Raw genomic sequence first — 15,440 nt, 5'->3', positions numbered from 1 at the left:
CCGGTGGTCCCGGTACGTTACCGGTGACGCCCGAAACACTTCCGGTGTCCGAAACCATCCGGCCTATATATCAATCTTTACCTCCTGACCATTCCGGAGTTCCTCGTGACTTCCGGGATCTCATCCGGGACTCCGAACAACTTTTGATAACCTCGTATAACAATTCCCTATAACCCTAGCGTCATCGAACCTTAAGTGTGTAGACCCTACGGGTTCGGGAGACAGGTAGACATGACCGAGACACCTCTCCGGCCATTAACCATCAGCGGGGTCTGGATACCCATGGTGGCTCCCACTTGCTCCATGATTATCTCATCGGATGAACCACGATGTCAAGGATTCAATCAATCCCGTATACAATTCCCTTTGTCTGACGGTATAGAACTTGCCCGAGATTCGATCGTCGGTATACTTATACCTTGTTCAATCTCGTTACTGGTAAGTCTCTTTACTCGTTCCGTAGCACGTCATCGTGTGACTAACTCCTTAGTCACATTGAGCTCATGATGATGTTCTATCGAGTGGGCCCAGAGATACCTCTCCGTCACGCGGAGTGACAAATCCCGATCTCGATTCGTACCAACCCAACAGCCACTTTCAGAGGTACCCGTAGTGCACCCTTATAGTCACCCAGTTACGTTGTGACGTTTGATACACCCAAAGCACTCCTACGGTATCCGGGAGTTGCACAATCTCACGGTCGAAGGAAAAGACACTTGACATTAGAAAAGCTTTAGCATACGAACAATACGATCTAGTGCTACGCTTAGGGTTGGGTCGTGTCCATCACATCATTCTCCCAATGACGTGATCCCGTTATCAATGACATCTAATGCCCATGACCAGGAAACCATGATCATCTATTGACTAACGAGCTAGCCAACTAGAGGCTTGCTAGGGACACATTGTGATCTATTTATTCACACATGTATTACTGTTTCCTATTAATACAATTATAGCATGAACAATAGACGATTATCATGAACAAGGAAATATGATAATAACCATTTTATTATTGCCTCTAGGGCATATTTCCAACACCTCCCCCTCTGCCAGGCAAGGCTGATGGCGCAAAAGTGAAGCATTCCTGGTTAAAACAAGTGAGAGGAGCACCGTGCCCTGCGGATGCCGATGAGATTGTTGTGCAACAGTATGCTCGGGCCTATCTTTGGTATGTACTAACCAAAGTAGTCTTCACATACGCAACCGGGAACTCGGCCCTCTGGGTGTATTTGGAGCTACTCAGGGACTGGGATACTCGGAATAGCTAGGGTTCAACACCCCTAGCATACTTCTATCGTCAGGTAAGAGCTGTTTGTAGACATTTATTTTTTATTTGTCATGCGTCACACATTGCTAACATTTATGTTTAATTACAGTTGAACCAGGCGTCAATAAGGACAAAAGAGACATCTTCATTGTGTGGGTTTGTGTGGAGCCTCTGTGTGGATGTGGGAGCGGTTGTCGGTTGGACGACCCGTGTTAAAGAACCCCTATAAGCCAAACCCCAATCCACATGAAGGGCTTCATGATGTAGATCCATATCGTTGCCCCACAGTTGCCTGTCATTGGGATCGGGTGTCTGTTTATATAGGAAGCTTCATGTGCGATACAAGTGCTATGTGAACGAGTTGGACACCTTAAGTACTGAGCAGGTACCAACATTTCAGTTCCTTCTATTGTAGGTTTTCTAACGAGCTTATGAGAATGTGTACCTAACATCTCAGCTCGTCCTATTGTTGTAGGTTTTCTGGCGGCCTTATGAGGAAGAACGTGAGTACGCCCTCAACGAGATGTGCACACGTGATAATAATGTTTGGAGGTCTAGGTGTCCGATGATATGCTTTTATGCTGTCGAGCATCACTTTGTAGACCGTGTTGCTAGGCAATTTGGGAAACTACAAGGTATTCCATTTGAGGAGAACAAGTCGGTAATCACACATCTGCATGGGTGAGCCAAAATGTCTACGAGATTTGTACTATAACATTGTGAAAGTCGATGTTTGCTAATTGTTTATATCATGCATCGTTTGTAGGTACAGTCGAAGGAACAATCAGGATATATCTGATTGGGCGAACAAACACCATCACTGGATAGCATTGTGGAATCATAGAGACACGTTAGTTGACTCAAAGAATAGACCCCACAATGAGTCAGCCTACCAGAAATATCTTGTGTGGTATGGGCAGCGTTACCGGTTGAAGCTTAAGCCCAGTTGGACTAGGTAAGAGTGGTCTGAGTTGGTGTCAGAAGGTCCATTGGCTACAGAAGGGTATCATGCCTTCAACACGACTGTACGAGAGACCGCAGGGGGTCAAGTTGTCTATGCACAAATGCATGACGAAATGGTAAGTGAATGAATCATAACCGACCAGAATTACATTGTCTTCTTCAATTCTGAATGTTTGTTGTGTTTATGAATTGAAGGGCAGAGTGTTCCTTGTGTGTGTGAACGATGCCAATGTAGCACTAAGTTATCCCCAAGGAGGTGCATTATCTGAGAGAACTCTTAGGACCACGGTGGAGGTATGACCATGTTTACAAATGTTTGTATTAATGGATTAGTTATTTGCGTCTAACATAGTGCTTTGTGTTGTCTCAGAAGTTTAAGGCAAGGTTCCACAAGTGGGCACTATGCTTTTTTGCCACGGTGCTCAGTCCGTGGACGTGTTTATAGCTGGTACTAGCCGCTCCTCTAGAGCTCGACGTCGTCATCTGACCATCGATGACACAGAATAAGAGGAAGAAATACAAGAGGAGATGGCACAAGAGCATGAGGTAGACATTGATGCTCACGGCCATCACAGTCCACAAAGAAGAAGACACCACGTGTGGCGAGAAAGAAGATATTAAATTCTCGGATTTGTAGTCCGGAGTATAATCATAAGAATTTTCCTAAGGGGATGCAATATATTGAAGAAGAGGAAGACGAGGAAGAGGAAGAGGAGGAAGATATAGAAGAGGAAGAGGCAGAGGGAGAAGAGGAGTTTAGCGAAGAAGAGGACGAGGAAGTGCCTACCAGAAAGGGGAAAGCCACAAAGGGAGGAAGAAGGAAGTGAAGTGAAGTGCACTTGATATGTTATCTTTAATTTGTGAACCTGTCGTGAAGTGTACTTGTCGTGTAGTGAACACCTATGATATCTTGAATTCTTGAAGTTGTGATGTAGTGAACACCTTATGTTATCTTGAATTCGTGAAATGAAATGAAGTGCACCTGTTATGTTATCTTTAGTTTGTGTACTTGTTATGAATGATAAAGATTACATAGTTGGAATGATAAAGATTACATAGTTCAAATGATAAAGATTACATAGTTGGAATGATAAAGATTGCATAGTTCAAATGATAAAGATTACATAGTTGAAACGATAAAGATTACATAGTTGAAATGATAAAGATTGCATAGTTCAAATGATAAATATTACATAGTTCAAATGATAAAGATTACATAACAGGCTGATGGATACATGCCATTATAGTTCCAAATGACAAAAATTACATAGGCTAATTGTCGTTAGGTCTAGGATTACAACAAATGACAACATTTCTTTCTTTGACCCATGCCCAACGAGAAGCCTGCTTCGGCAGTGGCGAAAAGGTTTGCCTCACTAACCAATCAATGACCTGGCCATGGGTTTGAATGTTAAACTGCTCATGTTCTTCCCTTGTTGCACACGGTGCAACTTGCATTGCAAGATCACGTCGACAATCTTTTTCCCTCTTCTTCAACTTTTTGATCTCGCTCTCCTTTTTGTCAATTATTTTTTCGCAACGTCCTTACTAAAACAGTAGTTTGAAAAGTCTCTACACGCCGCATTCAACGCATCAACGGCTGCCACCCAGTAGTTCTTTTTTCCTCAATAAATTCGCGTTCACGCTGAGCCGCCGCCTCAGCAGAAACCTCAACGTAAATGAACGGTCTCACCCTGCATTTCGGAGAATGACTATTCAATACACACAAGTTTGAGGTAGGGTTTCTTTAAGATGTAAAAAATGTAGCATAATAAGAAGATTTAACAAAAAAAATGGATGAATCGGAGGAGAATACTACAAGGAACAAAGTTATGGAAAGATTTATGTTAGGGAATCACCTTTTTGCGAGGATTCGATGGGTGTCTTTGAGGGGAAGGAGATAGGAGGAGAGCAGAATAGAAGCGGCAAGCTCAGGGTGAATGAATGGGGAAAGTGAGTGTGGTGGGACCCGCACCAACACTCCACAATATATAAAAGCATGGTTCAGGGACCAGATGCCAGGGTTCCTCGCGTTTGGGCCTAGGGAGGGGAAGAATGCAGATGCTTGCTCGGGGGGGGGGGGGGGCAGACGCCATGAGGCATGGCGTTTGGGCATCAGTGGGGGAACGCCATAGACCATGGCGTTTGGACCTCCGGGAGGGGAAGAAAACAGATGCTGGCTCAGGGGGCCAGACGCCACGAGGCCTGGCGTTTGGGTTGGGACCAGACGCCGTGGCCCCTGGCGTCTCACCCTTTGCCACGTCAGCCGGTCAACGAAAGGAGGGAATGGAGCGGGCCCGTGCCAGACGCCGGTGTGCCTGGCGTCTCCTTTGCAACCCAAACGCCACGGTGGATGGCGTCACGCAAAGAGGTTAGATTTGAACGTATTTTTAAACTAGGGTCGGATTTGCATTTTCTTTGTGCTTTAGGTTAGAACAATTTTTTTTGCCCTCTATGTGCACGCATAGGCAAATTATGTAACTGCAATGACGTACTTTTTTCGTTACTAAATATAAGATATTTTAAAGATTTTATTATGAACTATATACTATATACGGATGTATATAGACATATTTTAAAATGTAAATTCACTCATTTTACTTCGTATGTAGTCTATAGTAAAATCTCTAAAAGGTTTCATATTTAAGAACGGAGGGAGTATTTTGCAACTTTTAACATTAAACTGAACATGAGATGCAAGTTCCATCAATAGTATATGCAATGAAGTGAACAAATTATGTGACTGCAATGACGTATTTTACAACTTTTGGCACTAAACTTTTCATGCCTGCCACTGATATTACCTCAATAGTATATGCAGTGTACTCCCTCGGTTCTTAAATATAAGTTTTTTTAAGAGATTTCACTACGAACTACATACGAATGTATATAGACATATATTAGAGTGTAGATTCATTTATTTTGCTTTGTATGTACTCCCTCCGTTTCTAAATATAAGTCTTTAAAGAGGTTTCATTAATGAACTACATACGAATGTACTCCCTCCATTCCTAAATATAAGTTTTTTTAGGAGAGCGATGCTGCATCATGTGGCAGTGCCACTTGCGCTCGAGATGCATCAATCTATATGCATGCATGCACCGCCCGGAGCATGTGCAGCCGTACCATTCGCCCTCGAGCGCTGCTGCACGCCTGCATGCGGCCTCCTGCGGCAGGCCGTGCCGTTGCCGGCGCCCAGCCCATGCCAATCGTGCGGCTCCATTTCGCCTGTGCAGGCGTAGCCTCGATCTGCACCGTCGGATCCGATCTTGAAATAACTATAAACTAGCACCGCATTGACCTCTCGAAGCAAAATCCACTCGTGACATGTTTATTTTCCCTCTCGCATGGAAAGCATAAAAGAATCGGACGGTAGTATGAAGTAGTACTTGGAGAAAGGAGAAGGGGTTTGCGTTTCGCACCTCGTAGAAACCTGATATTCCACTGCCGCAGAGTAAGGACCGGGTCGATTGTTTGATTTATTAGGCACCATATATACCCTAAACTAATGTATAACGGAGCGAGAAGGGTCATTTAGACTTCATGCATTGGCTCGGGGAGTTGCTAGCGACAAATGCTCTGCATGCTTTGGTTTACAAAAATGGATCAATTTCCGATATACCCTGTATATATAACGGAGAAAAGAAGTGCAAAATATTAAGGGTCTGTTTAAGACTACTCTATTTCATAAAATTCAATTCTGCTCCATCAAATACACTTTGAAGCCCTATATAGAAGTTGTAACTATTTTAAAAAGAGTGTTTGGCTTTTATTCAGCTCCAGCTTTAAAAATAAAAAATTTGATAGAGAGGATATATCCGATTGGATGAATGGGGAGAAAAAAAAACATCCACTTACTGGTTGCAGTGATGGGTAATTTCCTGTCGACTTCAACTTTCATATTTTTTTGAAGCACCTCCTAAAGAGGTTCATAAAAAACATGAAGTTGTATCTCAGATTATAGTTTTTTCAAAACGGCAAACAATAAAGCTATCACGTTTGGCTTATGTTTTTAAAAGCAGAGCTGAATTTTAAGGACGAAATGGTCCCAAACAGGCCCTAAGGCACATGCCCTATATATTTTTAGGGTTAAGCTGCCCTATATCTGGGGTAGAGAGCATTTTTATTTTTTTATATAGAAGTAAAGTCAAACAGAAGGAAAAACTGACGGCACTGCAACATTTGAGTTCTCAAAGATCCTCGTCAAAATAAAGCGAAACAGCGAGGGCGCAAAGGCGAGAGAAAACAATCGCCGCCTCCCACCTCGACCTGCACTTCTGGTCTTCCGCTCCGCCGCACCTCCGACCCATCCCCTCTCTCACCCCCACTTCCCCCCCAGATCTACTCCACTGCCGCCTCCAATGGCGTCTCCAGCCGGAAACCCTAACCCGAACCCCGGCAACCCCAATCCCCCCTTCGAGATGGCCATGCTCTTCAGGCCGCCTCCCAACCCCGCGCCGACGGCCGCGCCCATGTTCCCCGGCGCCGCCGGCCCGCCGCCGCCCTCCGGCCCTTACTCCTACCCCCCGGCCACCCCTCCCTTCCACCTCCGCCCCTACCTCCACTACCCGCAGGATCCCCAGCCCCCCATGCCCCGCCCGGTCATCCCCTTCCCCATGCCGAACCCGAACGCGAACCCCAACCCGAGCGCTAACCCCATGGCCGCCGCGGGCGCCAACCCGGGCGCCCGCCTCATGCAGCTGCTCGGCAGCTCCGGCTCGGGCCACCTCGAGTCCGCGGTATCTATGCCCCCGCCGTCGTCCGAGTTCGCCGCCGCGCAGCCGTCGCCGCTCCCGGCGATGCCATCCGCGCCGCCGGCGAGGATGCTCAGCAGCACCAGCAGCAAGGTGCCGAGAGGGCGGCTTCTGGGTGGCGGGGACAAGGCGGTGCACAACGTTGACTCGAGGCTGCCTGGGGAGGCGCAGCCTCCACAGCTGGAGGTGACGCCGATCACCAAGTACACGTCAGACCCAGGTCTTGTGCTGGGCAGGCAGATCGCTGTGAACCGGACGTACATCGTGTATGGGCTCAAGCTGGGGAACATCCGTGTGCTAAACATCAACACCGCGCTTCGCTCACTGCTCCGTGGCCATACACAGGTATATATTTTAGTCCAGCGAGATTAGTTATCGGTTAGTTCTGTGTAGAAATGCTCATTGAGAAATTGAATCGCTGGGTAGTGGGTGTTAATGATGCATGACGCCTTCAGCAGTGGGGAGGGATCTGAAAATTTCGACGTGTAAATACTGCATTGCCCATACGATAGAATAACATACCTTATACATTTTCCAGTGCAGTCATTTTTCAGATATTTTGTTATCAACTCATTCAGTTGCATGCTATTTTTAAAACAACATCCGATACATTGTTATTCGTATTTGATGCCATGGCGGGGTTGGTGAATTAACTATGTAATACTGTAATAGATATGTTAATTCTGGTATTATGCTTCTTAGATCGTTAAGAAAGCTGAATGGGCTTATTTCAGTGAATTTGAACATTCTACTCATGAAATAACCACTACCCACTAGGCTGTTACTGTGTGGTTGTTTGCTTGTGTGCTCATATTCAGCTATTTTAATTTACAAAATAGTCTATGTAAAACTGTCCTGCAATTTAAATGCTCAAGGAAGTGACTGAGGATTTCTGATGTCAATATTTGTTAATATCTTTAGATGATAACTGGTTATTCACTCCTTACTTTCATGTGGGTATGAATTTTACCAAGTATATGAAAGTGCATCTGTTTCTTATGACTTGTGTTCTTTCTTCTTTAGAGGGTCACGGATATGGCTTTCTTCGCTGAGGACGTCCATCGTTTAGCAAGGTACTGTGTACTGAACAATAACACAGCATGAATTTGTTCACCCAGTTGGCAGCAGAACAAAAAGTTATCTTCACTCTCCTTTGGAGGTCACATATTTAACATTTGTTCTGGGGCCATGCCTCTTTATTATTTACAATATATCAAACATCTAATCGTTATCCGTATTCTTTATTATTGCGTGGGTCATATATGCTAACTTGCTCTGTTCTTCTGCAGCGCAAGTGTGGATGGACGGATATACGTGTGGAGGATTGATGAGGGGCCCGATGCAGAAAATAAGCCACAAATTACAGGAAAGATAGAAGTTGCCATACAAATTGTAGGTGATGCCGAAGCTTACCATCCAAGAATATGTTGGCACTCTCATAAGCAAGTAAGGCATCATTTATATAACATTTGCCACCTCCAAGTTCATTTTGCATCTCAACTTACTAATGGAGTTGCGTGTTTCTCGTACAGGAACTTCTGTTTGTTGGAATCAGAAACTGCGTCTTAAGAATAGATACAACTAAAGTGGGCAGGGGAAGAGACTTTACCGCTGAAGAACCTATCAAATGTCATCTTGATGATCTTATTGACGGTGTACGTTTGGTTGGTAGGCATGATGGTGATGTGACAGATTTGTCTATATCTCAGTGGATGACTACCCGACTGGCTTCAGGATCAAATGATGGCACGGTTTGTATCAAATACCCGCCTGTTTATTGTGAATTTTTGAATTCTGGGAAATTGAGAGAAGTATTTTCTGAATGTGGTATTCTTGAATATGCCATTAGATTCTAGTTCTTCTGAGCAAAATGGAACCTTGTTTCCTCTTCCATTTCACTGAATAAATCATATAAACAACCATTGAATAAATCATTAAACTGTGACTGAACTTTCCATCTATAGGCTTGCAGGGTTAATTATTTTATTCTGGTATGCAGAGTATTTTTTTTCTTAAAATTTTGGTATCTTAACATTTTGTTCTCTTGTCGTTTCAAAACACCTTTCTCTTAAGAGTGGAAACCAAACCATGTCTCCTGGTATGTTGTCAAGGGCTGTTTGGATGGGCCTGTCATGACATATTCTGGAAATAGTCCATCAAATGATCTGTGGTTTGGACTGTGTCCCCCTTGATTTGATGGTTTTGACTGCATACCATATAAAACTATTTGTAATGCGTAGAAAAACTGTGAAATACGTTTCACCTGCTATGTTCGTGTAACCTTGATTGGATGGTTATCAGCTGCTGTCTGGTTACTGCTAATAATCGGTTGAATATTAACATCAGCTGCTAGGTTAAGCACTAATGAGGTTGCCAGCAATTTTTTGACTTATTAGTTGGCCTCTCTTTTCCCTACTAGACATGATTTTATTTAAAGAAGTGCCAATCTTCCTCACTAAGAACATTTCTAATGTATATTGGTTTATTTTGCAGGTAAAGATTTGGGATGATCGCAAGTTAGCGCCTCTATCGATTCTAAAGCCACATGATGGTCAAGCTGTTTACTCAGTTGCCTTTCTTACAGCACCTGAGCGCCCACATCATATAAATCTCATCACGGCAGTATGCACTCTTGCACAGATTACTTAATTTGTCCCAACGATTGCTTAACTTACTTACCTTTTGTAGCACACATTTTTCTTGGGGCATCCTGCTCAATTTTTTTGTAGAAGTGTTATCCTGGGCAAAATGCTTCATCCAGGAGTTTGAATCTGCCATTATGCGTAGCAATTAGTCCAGATGACATTGAAATGAACTATAAGGTGCTTGTACCACTTGACAAAGGACAGACCCAGTGTTTAGAAATGAACTATAAGGTGCTTGTACCACTTGACAAAGGACAGACCCAGTGTATAGAAGCTCCCACACAAGGTGGGGGTCTGGGGAGGGATTATTGGAACCTAGTCTTACCCCTGCGAAGTGCAATAAAGAGTCTGGTTCGAACCCACGACCTCTTGGCACAAGTGGGGAGTTTGAATAAAATCTAAACAGAGCTGTATTTGCCTACAATTGCCAAGGGCGAAGAGGCAAATACTCTGCTCATGGTTTGGATAATCTGTGAAATGCTACATTTATATAATGTTCAAATGGGAGAATCTTTTTTGTAGATATTCTATTTCTGTTAGAAATGATGAGTTAATGGGATTCTGCTCTTGTAATCTCTGAGAAATAGAATAATTTACTGCATGTTGTGCAAATATGTTAATGGATGTCTTACATGTTATTCTTGTTCTTAATGTAGGGTCCTCTAAACCGAGAAATTAAAATTTGGGCTTCTACTAATGAAGAAGGTTGGTTGTTGCCAAGCGACTCTGAGAGCTGGAATTGCACCCAGACCCTGGAACTTGTTAGTTCTCTGGAACCTAAAGTCGAGGAGGCATTTTTCAACCAAGTTGCAGTGCTGCCTCAAGCAAGCATTATCTTACTTGCGAATGCAAAGAAGAATGCTATTTATGCTGTGCATGTTGAGTATGGCTCAGACCCTGCTTCTACCCGCTTGGATTATATCGCAGATTTTACAGTTGCAATGCCAATTTTAAGTCTTACTGGCACACATGAAAGCCAACCTGATGGTGAGCAGGTAGTTCAAGTCTATTGTGTCCAAACAATGGCCATCCAGCAGTATGGGCTGGAGTTATCACTTTGTTCGCCTCCTACATCTGATACTATCGCACTTGGAAGAGACCCTGCTATTTCACGTGTTTATGATACACCTCTGGAAGTGGTAGGAGCAGAGTCATCCACGGGAACTAGCTTTACAGATTCGAGTAAACAATCAACTTTTGATCAGACTTCAGGTAAAACAATTACCATTTCTCATTCAATTGCTTCAGTTTTTCTTTTGCTTATATTTTATCTCATTATCTGCAGAGTTTGATCTTAAGCCATCAGCTCCACCACTTGCATACACAGAAGGTGATGGTTCTGCGCATCTTCCGTCTGCCCCTCTTGCATCAAACACTGATCTTACTGGATCAGGACCATCAGTAGGCAACCGTGACAAAGACCAATCAGTTTTTGATTATTCGACAAGCAGAATCACTGAGCCAGTTGCCTTGACTAGGCAAGATACACCCATGCCAAAACCACTTGCCCTCGCTAGGCAAGATACACCCATGCCAAAGGACAATTTTGGAAAGGGTGAATTAAGAGACAGCCACAGTGATGTTCAAATGCTCCCAAATCCTCGCATGATGTTTAAGGTAGGAGGAAATGCTACTCATCTCATAACTCCATCTGAAATTATATCAGGCGCTCTGTCTGCTGAAAGCAATCAAATCTCTAAATCTGATGGCGCAAAAATCCAGGATGACTCTATTAGTAGCCCTCGGATTGCAGAAGTGGAAGCAAAACATGTTGATGAGATTAAATCTGATTTGGAGCTTGAAGCTGTCAAGGAAGCTCAAGTTGTCCATGAGAACTCAGAGAAAGCTCAAAATTCGTTGGAGCAAACTGTTGAAATGATCAGTGAGCGTTCAGTGACAACTGATAAGTATAGCGTGGAAGAATCACGGTCACCATCTGGTAGACTGGTCCCTGACCATACTGGTGCTGCTGGAGAAAATGTTCAAAACAAAACCGTGGAAAAACCTGGCACAAGTGATTACTCCTCTTCCTCTGTGTCTAAGGAGCAATCATCTTCATATACCAAGGAAAATGTTTTTCATCCTCAAGCATCTGGTCAGTCCTCACCTTCTACAAGTGCATTTAACTCAACTGAGTCTTCGCATGAACCTGTCAGCAGTGCATACCCTCCTATTGAATCCTCTTCAGAAGTTGCTGATATGCTGCAACAGGTAAGCATTGCATTAAACTATTCTGTTATCTATGTACTCTGAAGTAACTTTAGTCGAATGGAGGTGCTTGTAGTATTCTGAAGTTCTACCTGCTGTTTGGACTTTGCAATACGACCATTTTGGTCTCCTATTGCAATACGACCATTGTGGTCTCTTTGCCGTCCGGCCTGCCGTAATGAAACTAATGCTTCTTTGATGCACTACTATTGTACTGTACTAACTTCAACAGCAATGCATATAAGCTCTAGTTTTACATGTCGATAATATTTGGCCTGAATTCAGGAGTAATTGGCTGTTGACTGGATATTAAACTTGCTACTGCAAAATCACAGGGTTGTCTTTTCTGAAGACAATCCCTTTATGCTTAGTTTGGATGGGCTGGAAAGTGGGAACCAGTGTGGCCCTGCAGCCTGCCTCCCTGGCATAAACTTGTTTGTGCAGTTTCAAGTTCAGCATCAAAATAAAATAGTGGATAGGATAGGCTGAGGTTGGAATCCCATTCAATTCCTGGTCCATCCAAACTAGGTGTCACGGATACAAATTCCATATAGATTCAGGTCGTTTTCTTGTTTCTCACGTTCTGCATGTAAACACACATTCTTAAATATTTACTTGAGATATATGAGAAAAATCTTTACTTGTAAAATTGCCATTTCTTTCTGGTTTCCACTGAAAAAAAACATTACTGGCCTAATTGAAATGAAGATCCATGGAGTGACAACTGTCGTATCCCATCTAGTATTGGCCCACTTGTCCAGTACCCTGATTTTGAACCCTGAGTTGGACATGATGTAGCCATCTATGGCCAACTTAATAATTATGCCTGCTTGTAAAATCAGCAAATATCTACTTGTTCTTTTTTTTTAGGAAAAGACATACTTGCTTTGCTTTGATTTGTCACTTGGCTAATGCTATTAGAGGTTGAGAAACTGAGAATTCTAGGTTAACACTGGCTTTTAGATTAGCGTTATATGAGTACGACCTTCAGTTTATTTACTGTGTGGTCCTGTGTCTTGCAGCTAATAGCCATGCAGAAGGATATGCACAAGCAGCTAGGTACTATCGTTAGTGCTCCCATTGCGAAGGAAGGTAAAAGAATTGAAACATCACTAGGCCGTACCATGGAGAAATCTATTAAGGCTAGCATTGATGCCTTGTGGGCTCGTTTCCTGGAGGAGAACACGAAACGTGAGAAGGCCGAAAGGGAACGAATGCAGCAAATGACCACTCTCATCACAAACTCAATAAGCAAGGACCTTCCTGCTATGTTGGATAAGTTAGTAAAGAGAGAAGTTTCTTCACTTGGACCAATTGTTGCACGGGCAATGACACCTATTATTGAGAAGTCCTTGACCTCTATAGTTGCTGATTCAGTTCAGGTTGTGCCTAACTTCCTGTTGCATTTGTTGTTCTTGATTTTGCCACCCTTGCTCTTGTTGACTGTTTGCTTTTAGAAAGCGGTGGGTGATAAGGTGGTGAATCAGCTGGACAAATCTGTTACTGCAAAACTTGAAGCTACACTTGCTAGGCAGATCCAAATGCAATTTCATACATCTGTAAAACAGACTCTTCAGGTATGTATCATATTGTAGCTTGTTCTTATGGATGGTATTCTAGCAACTCTTATATGGCTTGTAACATGTTGCACTTGATTTGTTTGTCGTGCATTTGTTTCTCATTAGATTGCTTAAGTTGTTCATCCATATACGAAGTTTACGATCAATTTGCTTTAGCTTTGCTAGATGTACTAACTTGTTTCAAATGGATGCATGCAGGATGTTTTACGCACTAGCTTTGAATCATTGCTTGTTCCAGCATTTGAACAATCTTGTAAGACAATGTTTGAGCAAGTAGACAGTGCATTCCAGAAAGGAATGTCTGAGCATGCTGTTGCTATTCAGCAGCAGGTTGAGGCAGCACATACTCCATTGGTGCTTACTTTAAAGGTAGATTTGCGAAACTATCTTTTTATACTTCCTTTTGGAATTATCTGTTTTATACTTTTATGTTTGTATATTTGGAATGGCACGAAATAGTAAGTTAAAGTATGCATTTTTCCTTTCCAGTTGTACAATAACAAACCGTTTATATAATTATCTTTCAGGAAACTATTGCTTCCGCGTCCTCAATCTCCCAGAATCTCACATCAGAGTTACTTGATGGGCATCGCAAACTTTTAGCGCTGGTTACATCTGGCAACGCCAATGCGCAAAATACAAATGTTTCGCAGCCCAATAATGGTCCTATCACTGGACCCCCAGAGGTGCTGAATTCTGAAACCCTTTGAACTTCCTCATTTTTTCTGATTATTATGGTTTATTATATGTATATACATAGAATAATCTGTGGCGACCTGTCTAAGCTGTTTGATGTGGTATGGGTTCCCATGCCTATTGGATATGAGGGATGCGTCTTCAGTCTTATTTACCTTGTCATAGGTATAATAATATGATTAATGAGATGAAGACATCTATATAATTTTCATGTACCATGCATTTTTTCAGGTCGAGGCGCCATTAGACCCGATGAAGGAGCTGGGAAGACTGCTATCTGAACACAAATTTGACGAGGCTTTTACAGTGGCACTTCAAAGAAGTGACGTGTCAATTGTGTCTTGGTTATGCTCTCAGGTATGGTCGCCCTTGATTGGTCAGCTAATGCAGAGCTATATGACCCTTGTTCATACTGGAATAGGTGTGTTGGATTTGTTATTATAGCTCTACCCTCTTGTACAGGTTGATTTGCGTGGGTTATGTACAATGGCTCCAGTCCCTCTGAACCAGGGAGTCCTTCTAGCCCTACTGCAGCAGCTAGCAGTTGATATTGGCACCGAGACGTCCCGGAAAATTCAGTGGATGACAGATGTTGCTATGGCGATCAATCCGACAGACCAAGTCATCGCCATACATGTGAGGCCCATCTTCGAGCAAGTCTACGCCAAGTTGGCTCACCACCGGTCGCTCCCTACCACCAGCCCATTGGATAACAGCAATCTCCGCTTGCTCATGCATGTCATCAACTCAGTTCTGCTTAGCTACAAGTGATTCTAAATGGCTGCAGAAACAGCGGGGGAGTATGATGGTCTATTCTTTCTTTGTATAGAGAGAAAATTTTGAAAAGCAAGGGAAAACTAGAAGGACGATGAAAACTGTCACCAAGAAAAATTGCAAGGGCCGATGTGCCCCGCTCCCTGGTGTAAATTAGGCTTGTATCGGACTTAAAATTGGAGTATTTCCATGTGAACTGTCTGCAAGTCTCTTTGTTCCTGAGCACACAGTCGTCCTCTGTAGCTCCAAGTTTTGATAGTGGTAGCAGCCGTTTGCTGTGGTGAGCGGCTGTTACTCCCACCCAAAATATGATTGATGTTGTTTAAGTTGTCTGCTGTGCTGATACCATCGTATTTTTCCATGTCCTTGTAGCTGCTGCTGTTGCAGCTTATTGTCTAAACAGCTTATTCTTGGCTCTGCCACGGGAACCGGGTGGACGCTTGCCTAAAGGTCAGCGGGATGCCACATCCAAAGTGGAAGCCGGTGACGGTTTGAGCTTTTGTCTGTGACAGCTTCGTTGCATGGACGTGACAGTCATCTTTAGTATACC

General features: G+C 43.3%; 1 protein-coding gene across 2 annotated transcripts; it reads left to right on the top strand.

The window, feature by feature from the left end:
- The first annotated feature begins 6,477 nt into the window (after window positions 1–6,477).
- Window positions 6,478–15,216, top strand: LOC123404134 (enhancer of mRNA-decapping protein 4-like). 2 transcript variants are annotated; one of them, XM_045098057.1, is made up of 14 exons: window positions 6,478–7,332; window positions 8,011–8,060; window positions 8,277–8,433; window positions 8,520–8,738; window positions 9,481–9,609; window positions 10,289–10,844; window positions 10,918–11,249; window positions 11,355–11,843; window positions 12,863–13,222; window positions 13,298–13,417; window positions 13,619–13,789; window positions 13,948–14,106; window positions 14,348–14,473; window positions 14,579–15,216. In XM_045098057.1, exons 1-14 carry the CDS (start codon window positions 6,595–6,597, stop codon window positions 14,885–14,887), a joined length of 3,915 nt encoding a protein of 1,304 aa, XP_044953992.1. In that variant the 5' UTR covers window positions 6,478–6,594; the 3' UTR covers window positions 14,888–15,216. The 2 variants fall into 2 exon arrangements, with proteins under 2 accessions (XP_044953992.1, XP_044953991.1); XM_045098056.1 differs by having other exon boundaries at window positions 10,918–11,843.
- Window positions 15,217–15,440: the final 224 nt, after the last annotated feature.

This window comes from Hordeum vulgare, chromosome 6H, assembly GCF_904849725.1.
Source record: "Hordeum vulgare subsp. vulgare chromosome 6H, MorexV3_pseudomolecules_assembly, whole genome shotgun sequence".
Classification (NCBI taxonomy): domain Eukaryota; kingdom Viridiplantae; phylum Streptophyta; class Magnoliopsida; order Poales; family Poaceae; genus Hordeum; species Hordeum vulgare.
Note: the sequence above shows the minus strand (reverse complement) of the source record. Positions and strands in the feature narration are given on the sequence as shown.

Coding starts and splice junctions, on each gene's coding strand:
- LOC123404134 (XM_045098056.1), top strand. CDS start 6,595: ATGGCGTCTCCAGCCGGAAACCCTAACCCGAACCCCGGCAACCCCAAT. Junction 10,845..10,917: donor AACTTTTGATCAGACTTCAG/GTAAAACAATTA, acceptor CATTATCTGCAG/AGTTTGATCTTAAGCCATCA. Junction 13,223..13,297: donor TAGTTGCTGATTCAGTTCAG/GTTGTGCCTAAC, acceptor GTTTGCTTTTAG/AAAGCGGTGGGTGATAAGGT.